Below are 17,716 nucleotides of genomic sequence, written 5' to 3'. Positions count from 1 at the left end.
CCGACACCGTGACACAATGGTAGTCCTTTCTGTGGCACCCAACGAAGGGTGGACCCTCAATTTCACGGCCCATCGGACACGAAGCCACCCTCATATCTTCCCCCAATCGATAAGATATTTATATTTATACGCTTAGATACGGTTCGTGTGTCGCGGAATAGCGCAATCGTTCTTTCCGACAATTAATCGAGCCTCTCTTCTCCCTTCCACACACCATTTAATCGCCCCCTCCTTCTCTCTCAACCGTTCCTCCATTCAAAAATCGACCGTTTTACGTTCTCGATTCATTGTTAGAAATTTCCAATTTATACCCAATAAAATAATTAATAATTACAATTACGAACAACAACATCGAATATTAAAATCGAAAATCGTGTCGAGGGGGAAAATCACAAATATATTCTATTTTCCAATAAAAAAAAAATTCTCATCAGATATTTTCTATTCTCTCCATTTCGACGAACGAGCGACACGCGAAACCAGGCGTTGAAATCACCGCGCGCGAAACACGTATACTCGATCTTTTCGAGCAGAGGGGGGCCTGAAAACCGATCTACGTCGATGACAGGGATCGATCCGTAGGAGGAGATAACCGTGGTGACACGATGTCACGAGAGAGGCAGCCGGTGCCTCTTCTCCAAGGGACTGTCCTCAGATTAGATATTCGATGGCCGCGCCAGATAACCTCTAGCGCGGATGCTGGTTCTGAGGCTTTTAAAAATATATATATATAGCGTAGATAAAGCGACGACACGCTTAGACGTGGGCAACTGGTCTTGGAAGTTGGCGGCACCCGTGCCGGTTTATCACGTGGGTGTCGGCTTTCGGTAAGGGTGGCAGTTGGAAACGATCGGTATCTCGCTCGATCTCGCGACGAATTCATTAGTCGGAACACTCCCGCGTTTTGTGACTTTAAACGGGTTTGTCAGCTTCCTCTTGACGCCTGGGCGTGGGTGGGTTCGTTTAGAAAGCGATCTTGTTGTTGATTTTCTTGTGTTTCTTCGATCTCGCGAAAACGTTCTTCCGTTTCTTAATTTATTACGCGCGAGTTTTTAACCGAGATAAATTATTATGTTATTTTTATGAAAGGAATTCTCTATTTCGGATAGAGAAATATTGTGAATATATGTAGAGCGTGTAATAATGGATTTATAGGTTTTATTTGATAATGTTATTTTGGAATCAATCTTTACGAATGTTTTGTGATACGAGATATACGATATAAATTTTGTATTGTAAAATGTTCGAGTTTGATATAATGGTATTAAGCGTGAGGAATGAAGATTCGAAGAAATAAATTGCAACGTATATAAGTCAGTTATGCTTCATACACACAACGACTTTCTAGAGTAGTTGAATAGATGAATTTCTTTGTAAGATAATTTATCGAGGATTTTGCGGCTGGCTTTATATCTGTATTTTAAATTAGGTAATTTCTCTTACTTACTTACTTTTTTATTTATTCGCTTTTCGAGTTTTGAACCAGAACTGGTCCAACAATTTACTTACTCGAAGAAATTTAATAACTGTTATTTATTCGATCGAAGGATATTGATGTTTGTGTGAAATATACGTATTTTTCCTTTAATTTATTATTGTTGAAAGTAAAAAAAATATATATATAATACACGTGCATATATTATTATTTTTCTGAGAAATTTCGTGACACGTATTTATCTTATTTCGTACAAATGCAATTATTGCTGATATTAATAACATCCTCTGTCAAAAGATTAATAAAAGAAAGAATCTCGAATCTTGTTCCTTTGTAATTTTATATAAGATAATTCTCTCTCACGTTTATCCAAAATTTGATAATTATTATTTACCTGACAAGAAGTAACGAAGAGATAAAAAAAATTTCTTGAATTTTCAGATTCGAAAAATAAAAATATTGACTCTCACGTTGAATATTTTCAATATTCTATATTTTCTACACTTTCAAATTCAATTCTCATTCGTTAAAATTAATTATATATAACGAAACGAATTCCCTAATAAAGCAGGATCGAAACGAAAATGTAAAAGAAAGGTTTCTCAAAAAAAAATGAAAAAAAAAAAAAAATGGGGATCCATTCAAAGACAGTAATCGCCCGAAGAGAACTCGTCGAAAAAGCGCCATTTTCTCGTCCACCATGCTACGTTTATATTTAAATGAAGGGCAAGCATATCGTGCTCGTTAATTGTCGATCGTTCCACGCGTCGTCGGGGCCATGCTGCGGTATCATTATCATATTTACTGAAAAAACCATCGACGGCAACCTGCCCCTTCCCTTCCACAAGATCTGTCGTGAACACGAAACAGGGAGCCAAAGGAAGAGATGCTGGTTAAAAATCAATTGAACGGCAAACAACACGAACGAACACCGATTTTCTCTCTCTTTTTCATTATTCGTTTACGATATCGTGTCAGAACCGGTTCATTTTGTTGTTAATAATTGTGAAGTGCAGTCGAAAGGAGAACGATTTGGAAATTTTCCAAATCTTTCTTGATCGCGTTATCCTGATATCGCGATTCTGTAAAATATAAATTATTAATTTTTATCTTTCTTATACGAATACGATAATTGTTCATTTAAATGTAAATTTTTTTGAAATATTATTTTGAAATTCGCGACATATTTTATAGAATTTAGATGTTTTTTGAACGGGATAATTTTTAAACATTTTTGAAGATATTTCTTCGAGCGTTTTTAATAATTAGAATATATCTGAATATTCGAAGATATTTTATAGTTTTCTTGCATCTCGATTATGTAATAAAAATTAAAACGTCTATGATAAAATTTGGGAGAATAATTATCCAAGTACGAGAACATTGACACGATTTCGATAAAGATGTACACCGTTTAAAAATTAATCATCCTCTTTCCTCTATCCGGAGTTAATTAGCAGTTGTATAATATATATTGCCATTTTATGAGATTTCTTTGTTTTGTCGGCGTAAATCGATTCGACAGAACGCACGACGCGTTCTACGTTCCCTGCATACGAATTGGTGGCGTGTAATAAACCGAGCCGTCCGGACTGAATACTAATTAGCCTGGTGTCATGGTAATTATTGCAGTGTCAAATTTCTTTTTTTATTCGGAATTATTTTCTTTTTACGCTTTTACTTATGTAAAAAAAAAAAAAAAAAAAAAAATTCTAAATTAATGTCCAATGTCCTTGCCAATGATATTTTAATCGATGATTCTCCCGAAACTAAATTTTATTTTAGGTAATGAATAGCGTGTAATAAAAATGAAAGATAAAAGAAGAAATAATGTCTTGAGAGAAACTTTTAAAGATGTATATAATATTTTATTATGTAATATTAACTGTGGGGCAGAGAGAAATTGAAAAAATTAGAAATACAAAAGATTAAAATCACAATGATCTTTAAACCAAATGATAATTACTTATTAACTTATATTTTTTCTCAAATAAAGTAGGGAATAAATTTATTTAAAACGTTTGTAATAAATAAAAACGATCGAGAGGAGAAATGGAAATCGAATGCTACAAAATTTTTCTTTCTCTCTCTCTCTCTCTCTCTCTCTCCTTTTTTTCCCCTCCGTAAAGTATATCACTTTGTAAAAACTTTTGTACTTGTGCACCACAGATGTTTCAATTTTCATCATTATCAATGGAAAGAACGACGTGACAGAACAGCTGGTCCGAGTTACGAAGCAGAAATCGTTATTTCGGCATTATTACCACGATTCGTCAGAAATTATCGCCACTGATAACCACTAACAAGCTACTCCATCGATTACCATGCGCTTTGACTGATGCTAAACGTGTAACATCTTTTTTCTGGCCCACGGTTTACGACCACGTTGCTCCTCGAGAGAAGTGTCCATAAAATGGCTGTACGGATAAGAAAACCGCCTTAAAACGTGGATATCCTTGAAAATGCATAGGGAAATATGCCGTATATTTCTTCACGGATATCTGACACAACTGGTAGATGTAATTAGCTTGAAACGTCTCTCAACGTGATTTATGCCGATAATGTTAGGTTGATGGAAATGAAATGTTATTTCATGAAATAGAAAAAATTATATTTAAAGAATTATTGAAAAATTATGCGTGCTTTTTCCTAAAACATTATTGGATATTGACCAAAACTTTGAAATTAATTAACACGTTCTATCTAAGAATTAGAAGAAAAAGAAGAAGAAGAAGAAGAAAAAGGATTAATCGTTAGGAATGAAATTTTCTTTCGCGTAAAGTGTTGGAAAAAATTAAAATTACAAGATTGATTCTGTGCATATGTTTCAAATGATTAGATTATTACGAGAATTATCAATTTTAGAATATGCAATCCTTAACATTTTCTTTCGTATATATTTGTTCAAAAATAATGTATACGATGAATAATTATGATATTTCGGAATGATAAATTTATTATTCCACCATGTTTCCCTCCTTCTTTATCAGAAAAGATATTTTTCTTCAAAGTTGTTAAAAGAGATCTTATGTACATTCTGTTTATTTTCATTCTCCCTATTTTCTTTATTTATTTCCCTTTCTTCAATTTTATTAATGTTGCGTTACAAAGCATTTTATCGATGATTGGACGGAATATGAATAAGTGTATTTAATTTTAGACAATGATTTATCTCATTTTATGCGACGTTGAATAAAATTCCAATAATATTTATAACGTTGACCAATTAATAAATGTTTATTATTTCCGGTGATGACATTTGATTGATAATAAATTTATAACTGCATAATGCGATGCGTTATCAAACGTCGGTCGGAACGATTTCTTTTTTTTACACAGCATGATTACTCTATGCATGATTCAATTTCAAAGAATATTTCCATATTTCTTTTTCTTTTTTATTTTATTTTTCGGTATCGACGTTTAAAATAACAATTTTAATACTATTCCATCAGAAATATTCCCAATATTTATTTACAATTTGTACAAACAAATTCTATTCACAAAATTACTTTAAAATATTTATCATTCCCCTCTTCTAATTCATCTTTATCTCGGCATATTGGCAAGCTCAGTAGCCGTATAATTAATTTTTCCTTCTCACAGAAAAGAGTATAGATAAATCACTAAATTTTATTTTATAATTACAATCACCCTCCCTTATTTCCACGCTGAACGTATAACGAAAGCGATGGAAGAAATTATTTCCCAATTGATCGGATAACAGACATCCCATTCCAGAGAAACTCGGCCCCATAAAACTCTTTCATCGAACTCCTTATAGGCAAGAAGGTACGTCCCCGTTGAAAAATGGCCAGCTGCGCGTGCGGCAATCCGATCTTTCCACCGATTCGATCTCGTCCCGTCCGTCGAGGGGGGTGGAAGGAAGAAGGGGCGGCGAAGAAATCGTGAGGGCACGTGACACGCGGATGGCGTTACAGGGGTTGGCGGGGGTGTATTGATCTGTGGCTCGCGTGAGAACAGCGCCACATACCGGCCAACAGCCGCAACTAATGTCTTCATCCTTTTCAACCACCTTTTCAAACCCCTTACGCCTCTCTTTCCGTGCCTTTTCTTTTGCCTGGCCAACGAGTAGCGGTTGAAATTCACGCCGGCTTTAAATCGTGCTTTGCGCCGCGAGCGTTCACGCGAGCAAAGGGTTGAAACTCGCCATGAATCAAGACACCCCGGGGGGTCGTTGCTTCCTCGGCTAGGGTTGCCCTCCTTCGTGTAATTCCGATATTTAACCGTTGTGACCGGACCCACTGTTGGACGTGCTTTTAATTATTCGGGATAAAGATGATAAATTCTCGGGAATTTTCTTTTGATTTTCGGAGCAGGAGGAGGGGGTGAGAGGGATGTGTACAAAAATTTTGAAAAATTGTAAGGAATTTAGACGAAATAATTTGGAAAATTTGGAAAATTTTCATTTCTTTGAGAAAATTCGCGTTTCGAAAGGAATTTTTTTAATTCTCGGAAAATTGAATTTTCAAAGAATTGGTCAAGATTTGGAATAACTTGGATTTCTTTTCGAAAATTAAATTTTACGAAATCTATATTTTCTTTCCAAATAAATGGGTAAAGATTTAAGAAATATTGTTTAATTGGTCTAAGAAAAGCAAAAGTTTTCCAAAATTTTTTATTTCTCGGAGAATATTCATTTCTAAATATAAATATTTAGGATCATTTTTCAAACATTTCATTTTCGTTTTAGAAATATTTTTCGTCAAGAGTGCTTTCTCTTCAGGACAGATAATAATCAGATTCTATTCGTCTGTTTTCAGGTATGGTTCCAGAACAGAAGGGCAAAGTGGAGGAAGAAGGAGCATACGAAGAAGGGTCCAGGAAGGCCGGCGCACAACGCTCATCCTCAGAGCTGTAGTGGCGAACCAATTCCACCTGAAGAGTTGAGAAGGAAAGAGAGGGAAAGGCGGCAGAAGAAATTGCTGAAAGCTCTTGAACGACAGCAGAGGAAATTAGCTGCAAAGGTAATCACTAATGCAATCTACTTTCTCAAATACATTTAAGAATACTTTAATACTTCGATAGCGTGTTAAAAAAATAATTATTAAAAAAAATAATTTCATCGTTAATATCTAAATGTAATTTCTTTCCTTTTTATTTGTCGACTGTCGTTTCGATCTTCAAAGAATTTTCAGAAAAGGAAAAAAGAAAAAAAAAAGAAACAATAACATAAATCATTTCCTTACCTCGATTCTACACTTTCTCCCAATTAAAATAATCTCATAGCTATAGTTATCTGTCAAATATTTAATTTCACACTTTCGAATATTTAAAAAAAAAAAAACGAATAATCAAATCAACCTCGTAATCGCACAAAGCAAACCATTCTCTCTAAATAAAATCTCTAATCTTCATCGAATGTCCGTGCCAATTTCCAAATAAATATCTTCATATCGAACGATTCAAAACTGGAAGAAGAGAAGAACGCAATATTCTCGTTCCAGGGAATCACCGTCGACCTCTCAACCCTTCGAGCCGAATGGGAGTCCCGAAGCGCGGCAGCATCCGGCGGAAACTCCCTGAACGGAAGCCTGGGAAGCTCTTTCAACCATTTGAGCAACAACAACGAGAGCAGCAGCGTGTCGGGCTCTGGTAACGACGCGAACGAGGAGATAGACGTGGTCGGTGGTTTAGATTCGTGCAGCGAGAGTGGCAGCGAGAGGGTGGACTCCACCGCCGATGGATCCATCGATGGAGAGTGTTACTCGAGACTAGGGAACGGTGGCAACGATCAGAACGATCCTCGAAGATCGGTGAACCAGGTTGCGGGAAGTCTTCAAAGTCCAAACTCGAGCCTGAACCTGGACCACTTGAATCATCAGCAAGGGATCCATCACTGGGGCCTGAGCTCCCTTCTCGAAAGAAGGAGAGAGTTGGTGAACATCAACAGTGCGGGTGGACCTCGTCAAACAACGAACAACCCTGGAAGAACGTCGGTCAGGCAACAGACCAGCGAGGAAGAGGTGCAGAGCAGTAGCATAGACCTGTCTGTGAAAGGGAGGGAGGAGAGGAAGAGGCTCAACCCTTTCTCCATCGATAGTCTATTGGGTAATAACAGAACCAGCACCCCTGGTGTTGTACACAACGAATACAGAGCGTCGACGCCCACTCTGTCGAACGGCAGGGAGTCCATCAGCCCGACGTCACCGATCTCGGTTCCAACTTCGCCATCCACCACGTAGTGAGCCAAGAATCCGTGTTTCTTCTGTTCGTACGTGGTGGCGAATGATTCGAGTTTCGATGTTGGAACACAACGAAGAGACGGGCCAGTTTCGCGAGGACGTTATTAAGGAACATTATCGAGAACAACGAGACGGAAGATAGAGTTTGTCACAGTTTTAGGATAGCAATTGTATTATCTGTTCTAAAAAATTGGAACGAGAGTTCCTGATGGATCAGAGCGTGATCAACGTGGAGCGTGGATTCGTTTCGTTTCGTTTCGTTTCGGGGAAACGATTGTTGACGATTTTGTTGACGCCGATCGATGAAGTTTGGAGAAGTTTGAAAGTTGAGAGACGACGAGTTTTTTGTGGAGAAACGGTGATTCGATCGACTAGACTAGTTTGAGTTTCCTCTATCGAAACGTGAGGAAAAAGGAAAGCTTATATCAGTTTCGACATATCTGCATCGAGTGCGTGAGTGACGTTGAGACTGCGTGTCATTGCGTGGTTCTGACTTTCTTCTTTTGTCCTGCGTGTTCGAGTGTGGAGATCGAGACGAGAATGTGCAATAAAACACACGGATGAATCGTTCTTTTCTTCCCTCTCTTCTTCAAATGTTACGTCTACGGGGAGAGAGAAAGAGAGAGAGAGAGAGAGAGAGAGAGAAAGAGAGAGAGAGAGTTACTACGTTAAGTAAGGATGCGTGTGCAAGAGAGCGACAGACTGCGCGTGTATTTAATGTAAATAGCTCGAAAGTATGGACGATTCCGTTTTATTTAAATCTGATTCGTAGCCGATACCCCTCCCAGTGTTCGTCTGATTCGCGGATATTATTTAAAAAAGCAATAGAGATTTTCGCCTGGCACGCGTGTATATAACAATAGAGATTAAATCGAAAGTTTTAGACATTGAGTGGAGGCATGCCGATGAGAAATTAAAGAAGCGGTACAAAGCTGAATTACGGGATATATCTCCTCTTCTTCCTTTTTTATTCGTCGTGCAAGAGTGCATTTTGTGAGAAAGAGAGAGAGAAAGAGAGAGAGAGAGATGGACAGAGATGTTGAAGATCGATAAGGAGAGTGAAGAGGAGAAGTGAGAGAGGGAGAGAATGAAAGAGAGAGAGAGAGAGAGAGAGAGGAGATGTTATGAGATGCCATAAAATTTGGGATGCGAGACAGTATCTACCGTATATTCATTTCAAATATATTAATTTATTCTCAACACTACATAGTATCGTGTGATAAATGTGCACCATCATCCATTCCTTCTCTCCTCTTTTGTGCTAGCTTCATCTATTTATGTAAAAGGTAAGTTGATTTTTTTTTCTTTTTTTTTCTACAAATTGAAAAAGATAAATAATTTTAGAAATTTACGATTCCAGATAATTGATAAAAAATTAATATTTTTTATAAAAATTTTTTCTGAAACTTGTATCTCTTCTATTTTTTTTTTTTTTTTTTTTTTTTTTTTAGTACATTTCTGTAAATGTTTTAACGCGAGATACTATTGTATAAAAAGAATTTTTAAAAAATGTCTTTTTATTATTTTTGGCAAAAATATATATTTTTTTTTTAATTCGTTAAACGTACGTCGTTTAAAATTTAATAGAATATTTTTTAATAATCAATTTTTTTATTCCGCGCGAGGACAGTCTAACACGCGAGATTCTTTCATAATTCTCAAAAATTATATTCCACGGATTAATTTCTGTACTTTCGATACACGTAACACGGCAGTAATCAACAAACCTTGAAATTCTTCGATATTCGTCGATCAAAACAATGGCAAAGTCGCGTCGAACCGACTCGATTCGTTTAGTCTTTCGTCGACTACCGCCGTGTTTACGTCGTATTTCGAAGTTCTAATCGCGAAATAAAATTAATTCGCATCCAATTTGTGATTAAAATATAATTCTAACAAACAATTACCGACATTGATCAATTGTTTTAAGTAATAATTAATTCGATTCTTGTACGCGGGAGTATAATTATGAGAATTGAGAGGATAATTGACGCGACTTCCACTCGTTTCTTTTCCAACTCTCGTTACGTTGATCTAATCGAAGAGGACATTATTTTTAGAGTTGTTTGCGTTAACGAGCATCGTGTAAATGTTTCGTTATTACTAATAATGATTAATTAATTGAGGAACACGTGGTAAAAGAATGATAGTGATAGAGTGATAGTGAGGTTAACAATGGCGTCGGGATATTGAAGGTTGAAGAGGTCGCTAAGGTGCTGAAACTATGGATAAAAAGTAGCAGAATTGTAAGTAATGTTTAAAAATTTTTTTGCAATATTTGCAAATAGATTTATATTTGCGAATAATTTAATATTATATACAAAAAATTTTTAATTCTTTGTTTCTTATTCGGAAGATTTTTAGATATTATTGTTTGATATGTAAATTGATTAATTTTTGGTTAATTTTAATAGAGAATCAAATATTAGAATAAAAAATTTTCATATCAAAATTAAAAATGCTATTTTTTTTAGCGATTATTTGTATATCATATAAACGAAAATGAATATACAAATAATAAGCGAACAATTAATCATAAAATTTTTATTACATATTTGGAACACAAAATCTGGAACTTTTATTGATAATTCATCAAGTGATTTATTCTGATTTATGATGCATTCAATTTATTTCATGATTTATCTTCAAAATTAATATATTATTTATTATTATATAAAAACTTTGAAAATAAGTATTTATAAAAAATTTATAGTTAAAATTGGAACAATTTATCACTTTCAATAAAACATTTTAAAACTTCATTTAATTTAAATCGATTTTATTATTGTCTTTCAAAAGGAATTATAAATATCGTAAGTTGTAAATTTACGACTCGTATTAAATTTTTATTAATAAAACATGTTACTTTAATTCTACAGAATTATTCAATTCTAAAGAAATTACTGAAATCAGGAATTAAATGAGGTAAGAAATTTTGAATATACACTTACCTTACGTGTATATTATATCATATAATGCATCGTAAATCTGCCTTGAATATGCATTCGAAATTAAAATAAAATTTTCATAAAAATATGAAAAATTTGCAAGAATTAACACGTTTCGTTAAACATGATCAACAAGAATTGATAAAAACGGGAAAATATCACGATATTTATATCCAACCAACGTATTAATAAAATTTACTACATTCCCGAATTTATTATATCGCTCGTTGTTTATCACATCGTGAATACGTTGTCATAACACGGGATATCACATATGTAGGATTATATTTAATTACGTTTAAAGATTCATCAGCGTGAAAGCAGGATAACTGCGATTGTTTATTAAACGAAATGGCAGAAATTAATTGGAATGAAACCGAATGAATCCTGATAACTTAATTAGCATAACTTTAACCGACCGGTTAGCGGTGTACGAATTGCACAATTTTCGTGGTTTCGAAAGAGAGGCAAAAGTAACGAAAATCGTGAAAGTCGAACAGAAAGTTTCAACATTTCTTCGTTAATCAGATTCCTTCCCATTGTCTTTAAATTACCATAGATAGGATAATGTTTAATAAATATTTTTTTCCTCCTTCTTGTTTTTTACCAATTTTACAATCGTTAACTTTCGAATCGCGATATTCGCGACCATACGAAGCGAATATTTTTTTTTTTTTTTTTTTCCTTTTTTTCACCGTGAAAAATACGATTTTATACGTTTGATAAAATGCGACAGAGAAACTAAAAGAGACATTTCCGTTTATAAATTCCCTGAATAGGAAGAATAATGGAGCCATAGGCGTGCTCGTAAAACAAATACCGAGGCCGTTGTATGAATTCGCTGTATGAATATGCATATAAAATGATATATCAACTTTCCGTCGTCGTATATCAAATTTACATACAAACCGCGCGATCTGTTAATTTTATACATGCCACTTTACTTTGGATTACCGACAAATTTTTTTCTCCTTCTTCTTTTTCTCCTTTCCATCTCTTTTATTTTTCTATTTTATCTATACATACACATATATATATATATATATGTATATATATATATACATATATGTTTTATTCTTCGTTTCCTTTTTTTTTCTTTTTTTTTTTTATGTATTACATAACTTATTTTCGTTGATTTTCGCGAAACGAGGTTGGAATTCGCGGTGAAAATTTGGACACGCGGACCACGTATGCAATTATTATTCACGAGAAAACGGATATTTATTTAACGCTTCCGGTGTGGCGGTGTCGATTATAACAAGCCGGATTTTTTAATAAATATTTATGAATTTAATTCGCCGAGTTTCGATTGGAACAATCGCGAATGCGCCCCTCAGTATACCGGGGTCCGTTCATCGTGATGGGGAATGAAATTGATAATGGTTGCAAAAATTGGATGCCTCGTGTTCTATATACAAAAATTTTAGATTACGTGGATTTAAATTCAGAATTTATTTTCCGGCGTGGAAAACACGTTTTTTGGATATTATTCGGAGTAGAATATCCGAGGATTGAGTAATATATTTGTCGAATAATATAACGTTTTAATTATTCAAATATTAATTAAATTTATCACGAATTAATTCTTTTAATATCGACCGCTTATAAATATAATCATATCATGTTTTTCATTTTGTTCGAAATTTTGTAAACAATTTTCTTAACTTTCCACGAGTTTTGAGTTTTATTATTTTGATGTATCAAATTTTATGAAATGAAATAATTGGGGCCTAATTTTCATCCAGTTGTAATTTGAATTAATATTTGAATTGATTAATCAATTACTCGTTTCATCTTAGTCGAATTCTCACAGGAAGTTGCATTTTATATCTCATCGATTACGATAAATTGCAACGAATGTTTTATTAATTATTTCATAGCCAGTGAGCGTAAACGAGTAAATTTCATATTTCGAAGCTGTCTGAAAAAGAAAAGGGAAAAAGAATCTGGCATGGTATAAAACACTTGTGCTCTATTAATCGTATTCGCCGATCCTTTCATTAATCCTTTCATAGCCCGTGAACAATAATAATCGTGTATTCGTCTTTCGTGATTAAGAAAATGGTTCGCATGCCATAGTTTCTTTAATTATTTTATCGTTCTCACCACCAGGAATAGGCACATTTCATTAAGAGAATTGCAAACGGCATTACACGCTTTGTTCCACTGATGCCGTGCTTAGGAAATTATTCCCATTTACATAAATTAATATCGTTTCGAATAATAATAACAGTAACGTTTATTCAATCTTTTCTTTCTTCTTATTATTTTTTCTTTTTTTTTATTAGTAAATACTTAACACATTTTCTGAAAAATTGGAAGAATAGATAGAGATAAAGGATGATAAAGGGATTAAAATCGAAATCTTTAATATTTTTACAATAGAAAGATATTATTGTATTCAAAAAGATCATTCTTACAGTATCTCTCAGAATCAAAATTTCTTTTTTTTTTGTTTAAATAGAAAGAGAGATTTCTTTTATTTACAATATATGGATGTAATTAATTCTTTTATTCAACACGTAAATAAATTCTCAATTAAGAGAAATTTTTAAAATAGAGATTTTTTTTTTTTATACTATTCTCTTTTCAAAAGAATCATCGATGATAGAATTCATTTAAAATGAGTTTGAAACGATACGAAGAAAGATTCGTCGTTATCGAAACGAATAAATAAAGAAAAAAGAAAAGAAAAGAATAATTTATCGCAATCAATTCATTAATAATTCACGAACCTAATCAAATTAAAAACAACACAAAGAGTTGTAACAAAGTAAGAGGAATAATTAATTCTCTATCGTCTCACCTATCAGCATCCACTCCATCAATAACCGTAATCAAACTAAAAGCTTCCACAACCGATGGATCACACTGCACTCACACAATCCCATTTCTATCCTTATACAATATAGAAACATAAATCCATATAATAATCGTGACGTACAAGTGCCTCATTGTCTGACGTCCCACATTTCCATTCTGTTTCCGCCAATTTAACCCGCAATTCCAATAAAACAACATCTCGTGAGAATAAAATTATTATTATTCCAACCAGAATCGAGTAAATTATACACCATCGAACGCGAAAATGATAAACGTTTTAAAATAAATCCATTTTTCCCTCTCCCCCCTCCCCGTCTATCGTGCAGTGCCGTTGGTTTACCCCTCGAATAAAGATAAAGATAATAGTATCGTTGCAATTCATAAAAGAACCGACAAACATGAAAGAAGATAGGCGGTGAACGCGAAACAATTAACGAAACGATTGTTCCCGGCTTGGAATTGATTGGATAAAGCGTGATCTTGCATCTTTTCGAGGAAGATGGATACTTGTCTTGGTTCCACGAGGTAATTAGTGAATCGTTACGAACCGTGTGATGAGAATCGAGACGGTGATGGTGGTGGTGTGGTGGTGGTGGTGGTGGCGAACAGTACGAATCGTTGGATAGCTCGATATTAATAGAATGGCGGTTTGGGTTTGTTGTGGATGTGGTTTTGCGGGTTCAGGTAATTCGGCAATGGGGGAGATAGTTTTGCGTGGATGTTGATTGAAATTTATTTGGAGCAATTTTATTATTATATATGTTTGAAATTAATTGAAAAATTATCGAAACCAACTTCTTCGAATAAACAATTAACTCTGAAGCGAGGAATAGTTAAAAATATGTCGAATTTGTAAATTTTTTTCCCCTCGTCTCGTGACAAATCTCGAGAGAAGAAAAGATGAAAAAGTAAAACGTGGTTTAAACGTGATTTGTACAAGGATTTCGTGGAAGCGTGGACACTTGTTGAAGGCAGGATTCATTCTTCGTTAAAATTGCAGGCGAAAGAGTGGTAGAATAATAATGATATAGTCTTGACTCACGCGCTGTCGTCGTCGCGTGGCGAACAATGACTGGCGTATAAATCATAGACGAGGCTCGCGATTGCGTGTGTTGTTATTATCGTTCGCCAACAATTTGTGTACAACCTGGTGTGCAATCTGGCCTGAATAAAAGTCTATACCCGTGGCTGAAGCCTTGTGCCTCACTACCACAAGAATTAATAGATGCTCGTTAATTTTATTCTCGGGCAACGGAATGGACTCGTGGACAGACATGGTGGAGGGAATGGTCGTTCGATTTACGTCGTCCAATATCATCGAGTTGTCCTGATTCAAAGATGAGGGATAGGATTGGAATTAATCTTTCTAGAGAACGTGTTTCGGCGATCAGAAATAAACAATTGAAGTTTGTTCCAAGATGAAAGAGTAATATTTTTCTTTTTTTTTTTTTTTTTTTTTATATCCTGTACAGAATTACTCTCAAAGACTCGGTTTTTACGAGAAAAAATTGAAATTCTTCCATAAGTGGAAAGCTTTTTCCAGCTAACGAGGCATAAACCACAAGGATCTCTCTGTGTGACCGGTACACATGATCCTTTCCAGTCACTTGTACTTTGGCCTTCTCAGTAACTATCTTTTATTCATTAAGCCTGTTCCTATTAAGGTTGTACGTGAACGTAGTCATTTAAAGCTGTTCTCTTTCATGTACCGACCGTGTAATTACACGTACGTTTCGGTTGATATTGTTAATTTATGCATGTTGCCCGACACGAACGAGAATACCCATCCAAGTATATATACTTTTTATCGTGATAGATTAGAAATCAATTCTCGATCAGCCTTAAAGTTTATTTATTTCTTAATTTTTCGAAATAATATTTCAATAAACGTCATTCCAATTACACAAGTTCACAATCTCTACAAACCGTACGTAAAAAGAATCGATTCAAATCGGATTACAAGAGGAAAATTCTTGCTCGATTCTATCCCGTTGATTAAACGGGATGCACACGATTCTATTGCTCTGTTTGCATAAATATTCACCGATATTCAAGGACTACTCGAGCAAGCATAATTTCACGTGGCGTTCCAGCCGGCCACATCACTCGAAGCCCGGCAATTTTAACATTTAATGGGACGTTGAAGCGCGATTTCTTAATTAGCCCGTGCAGTTCCCTTTCGGTTGAAATTCTGAGGAAAGGGAAGAGAGAAAGAGGCACGAAAGAGAAAAAAAGTACAAAAAAAAAAAAAAAAAAATGGAGAAGAAATTTCCTCGGCGCTAAAGAGATAACTCTTCCCGGTAATTACTTAGGAATATCATAAATATGGATGGGTTTTAATGCGATCGTAGATCGTGGAATATGAAACAATTAGAAATTATTGTTCCTCGCGAGGCGTAAAAAGGTCATTGTGTTAACCAATTAATAGTTGATTGCACGTTGTGCACTTTTTCTGTTTCGTGTCGGGTTATAGTAGACAGTCACGAACATTTTAATTACCCATCGAGACTTGTAACGTTTCAACAAATTTTATTTTTCCTCGTTTGAATATGGCGAGGCAAGTAACTTGGATTCGAAATGCGAAATGATCGTTGTTCTCCAAATATTAAGGATGAGACTAGACGCGTGAATTTAAAAATTAATCGAAGATGGTGGAGCAATAATTCTTCAAAATGGTGGAATTTTGTTACGTTCGATTAAGGAGAATTTGCGATTTTTTTGTAATTGTAATTTCTTTTTCTATCTTTACCTTCTTTTTTTCGAATTTCAACGATAGTTTCGAAACTGTGTGTATTCTTACGTAGAAGGAATAGAAATCGAGAGATTTAGAAAAATCGTAGATACAAAGAAGGAAGTTGAAAATTGTAGGGAGGGGTTAAAACCATCGACTAAACTCACTATATCATAAAAATTTACACAGATAACTTCACTGGAATAAATCTAACCACTTTACGACATTATACAACAATCAATCATAATAATTTACATAGACAATCACATTAAAATCCAATTATAACGTTTAAAATTCAATGCTTGGAATATCGATCAAGAAATCAGTTAAAGAATAAAAAAAAAAAAAAGGAACGAAATGAAATTCGAATACGAGAATCACGAAGACACGAATTACGGTATTGAAACGATGACGAGGCAAAGGGATACTGGCGATCCGATCGACAATGAAGGCGTCTTTCCTAACGAAGCGATCGAGGATCCCATAAATCCTCGGATTATTAATACCTGGCAGTCTCGGTGCGTGAATCCGGCAGGTGGTTGGCTGGCCTCTAATCGTGATCCGGGAATAATTTACACTCGTACACCGCTCAGAAGCCATCGGAATCTTTAACGACTATTGGCCCGGTTTCGCGCCGTTTCCTTCGAGATGAGAGGTGAGCACCAGGTGACGTGAAATGGCCAACGATACCATCTGTGATTTTTTTTTTTTTTAAATTGAGAATAGCTCAATATTCTGCGCGTGCTATCGAGATATTAAAGATTTTTGGAATATATATTTATTATTATTATTTTTTTTTATATAGAACGGAGAAAGGATGACGAGGGTAGTTGAAGAGTGATGATGACGACGAGATACGATAAAGAATTGTAGAAGATGTTAGAGATTTGTATTTTATTGGCTCGATGGTTTTAATTTTGAATGAGATATTTTGGTGGTTTTTGATCGGGTTTCTTTTCTTTTTTTTCTTCTTTTCTGATTGGAAGTTGGTACTTTTTTTAATGGAGGACGGTAAAAAGTGGTTAAAGATCGATGATAAGTGGATTAAGATGAAGGATTACAAATTGTAGATTTTATTGGCTTAATATTCTTATGATTTTGATTAAACGAGATTATTTTAATGAAATACATTATTGTTATAATTAAAAAATTGTTGCGATCGATATTTTATTAGTTGAAGATATAATCTTTCCTCTTCCATATACTTGTTAAAAGATTCAATTTTAAAAACCAATAAACCAAAATCATTCCAAGCTTCAAAATTCTTCCAATCAAAGCCAATTTCTTTCCAATCGAGATAAAAATAAAGAAAAAAAAGAAAGGAAACGAAGGAACATCTCGATTAATCTCGATCCTCCACCAAGAGATATCCCCTGTCTAACTGCTTGGACTCCACCGTCAAACACCGATGATTCCAGCCAGATTAACGAGCCTGATTAGTCACAATCAACAACCACTTCCGCCTTTACAACACGTCACAAAACACCGCCGATCTCCAACCATCATCGTCCTCCAGCCCGATGTTTAACCATCGTTCTCCTCCACGAGGAGGAGGGGACCTCCTGATAATCTC

General features: G+C 34.7%; 1 protein-coding gene and 1 long non-coding RNA gene across 2 annotated transcripts in view; both read left to right on the top strand.

The window, feature by feature from the left end:
• The window catches only part of LOC100866774 (uncharacterized), a 47,251-nt gene extending 38,405 nt beyond the window's left edge, over positions 1–8,846 (top strand). Inside the window, exons 3-4 of the mRNA XM_003694992.4 lie at positions 6,220–6,423; positions 6,904–8,846. Coding sequence (XP_003695040.1) covers positions 6,220–6,423; positions 6,904–7,641 — 942 coding nt within the window. The 3' untranslated portion in view covers positions 7,642–8,846. The remainder of the gene's footprint in view (positions 1–6,219; positions 6,424–6,903) is intronic.
• A 589-nt stretch (positions 8,847–9,435) lies between these two features.
• The window catches only part of LOC147656380 (uncharacterized), a 59,098-nt gene continuing 50,817 nt past the window's right edge, over positions 9,436–17,716 (top strand). The window contains exon 1 of the long non-coding RNA XR_015294539.1: positions 9,436–9,887. This is a non-coding gene — a long non-coding RNA (uncharacterized LOC147656380). The remainder of the gene's footprint in view (positions 9,888–17,716) is intronic.

This window comes from Apis florea, unplaced genomic scaffold (assembly GCF_048593485.1).
Source record: "Apis florea isolate Af1SG1 unplaced genomic scaffold, ASM4859348v1 contig_3791_pilon, whole genome shotgun sequence".
NCBI classification, from domain to species: domain Eukaryota; kingdom Metazoa; phylum Arthropoda; class Insecta; order Hymenoptera; family Apidae; genus Apis; species Apis florea.
Note: the sequence above shows the minus strand (reverse complement) of the source record. Positions and strands in the feature narration are given on the sequence as shown.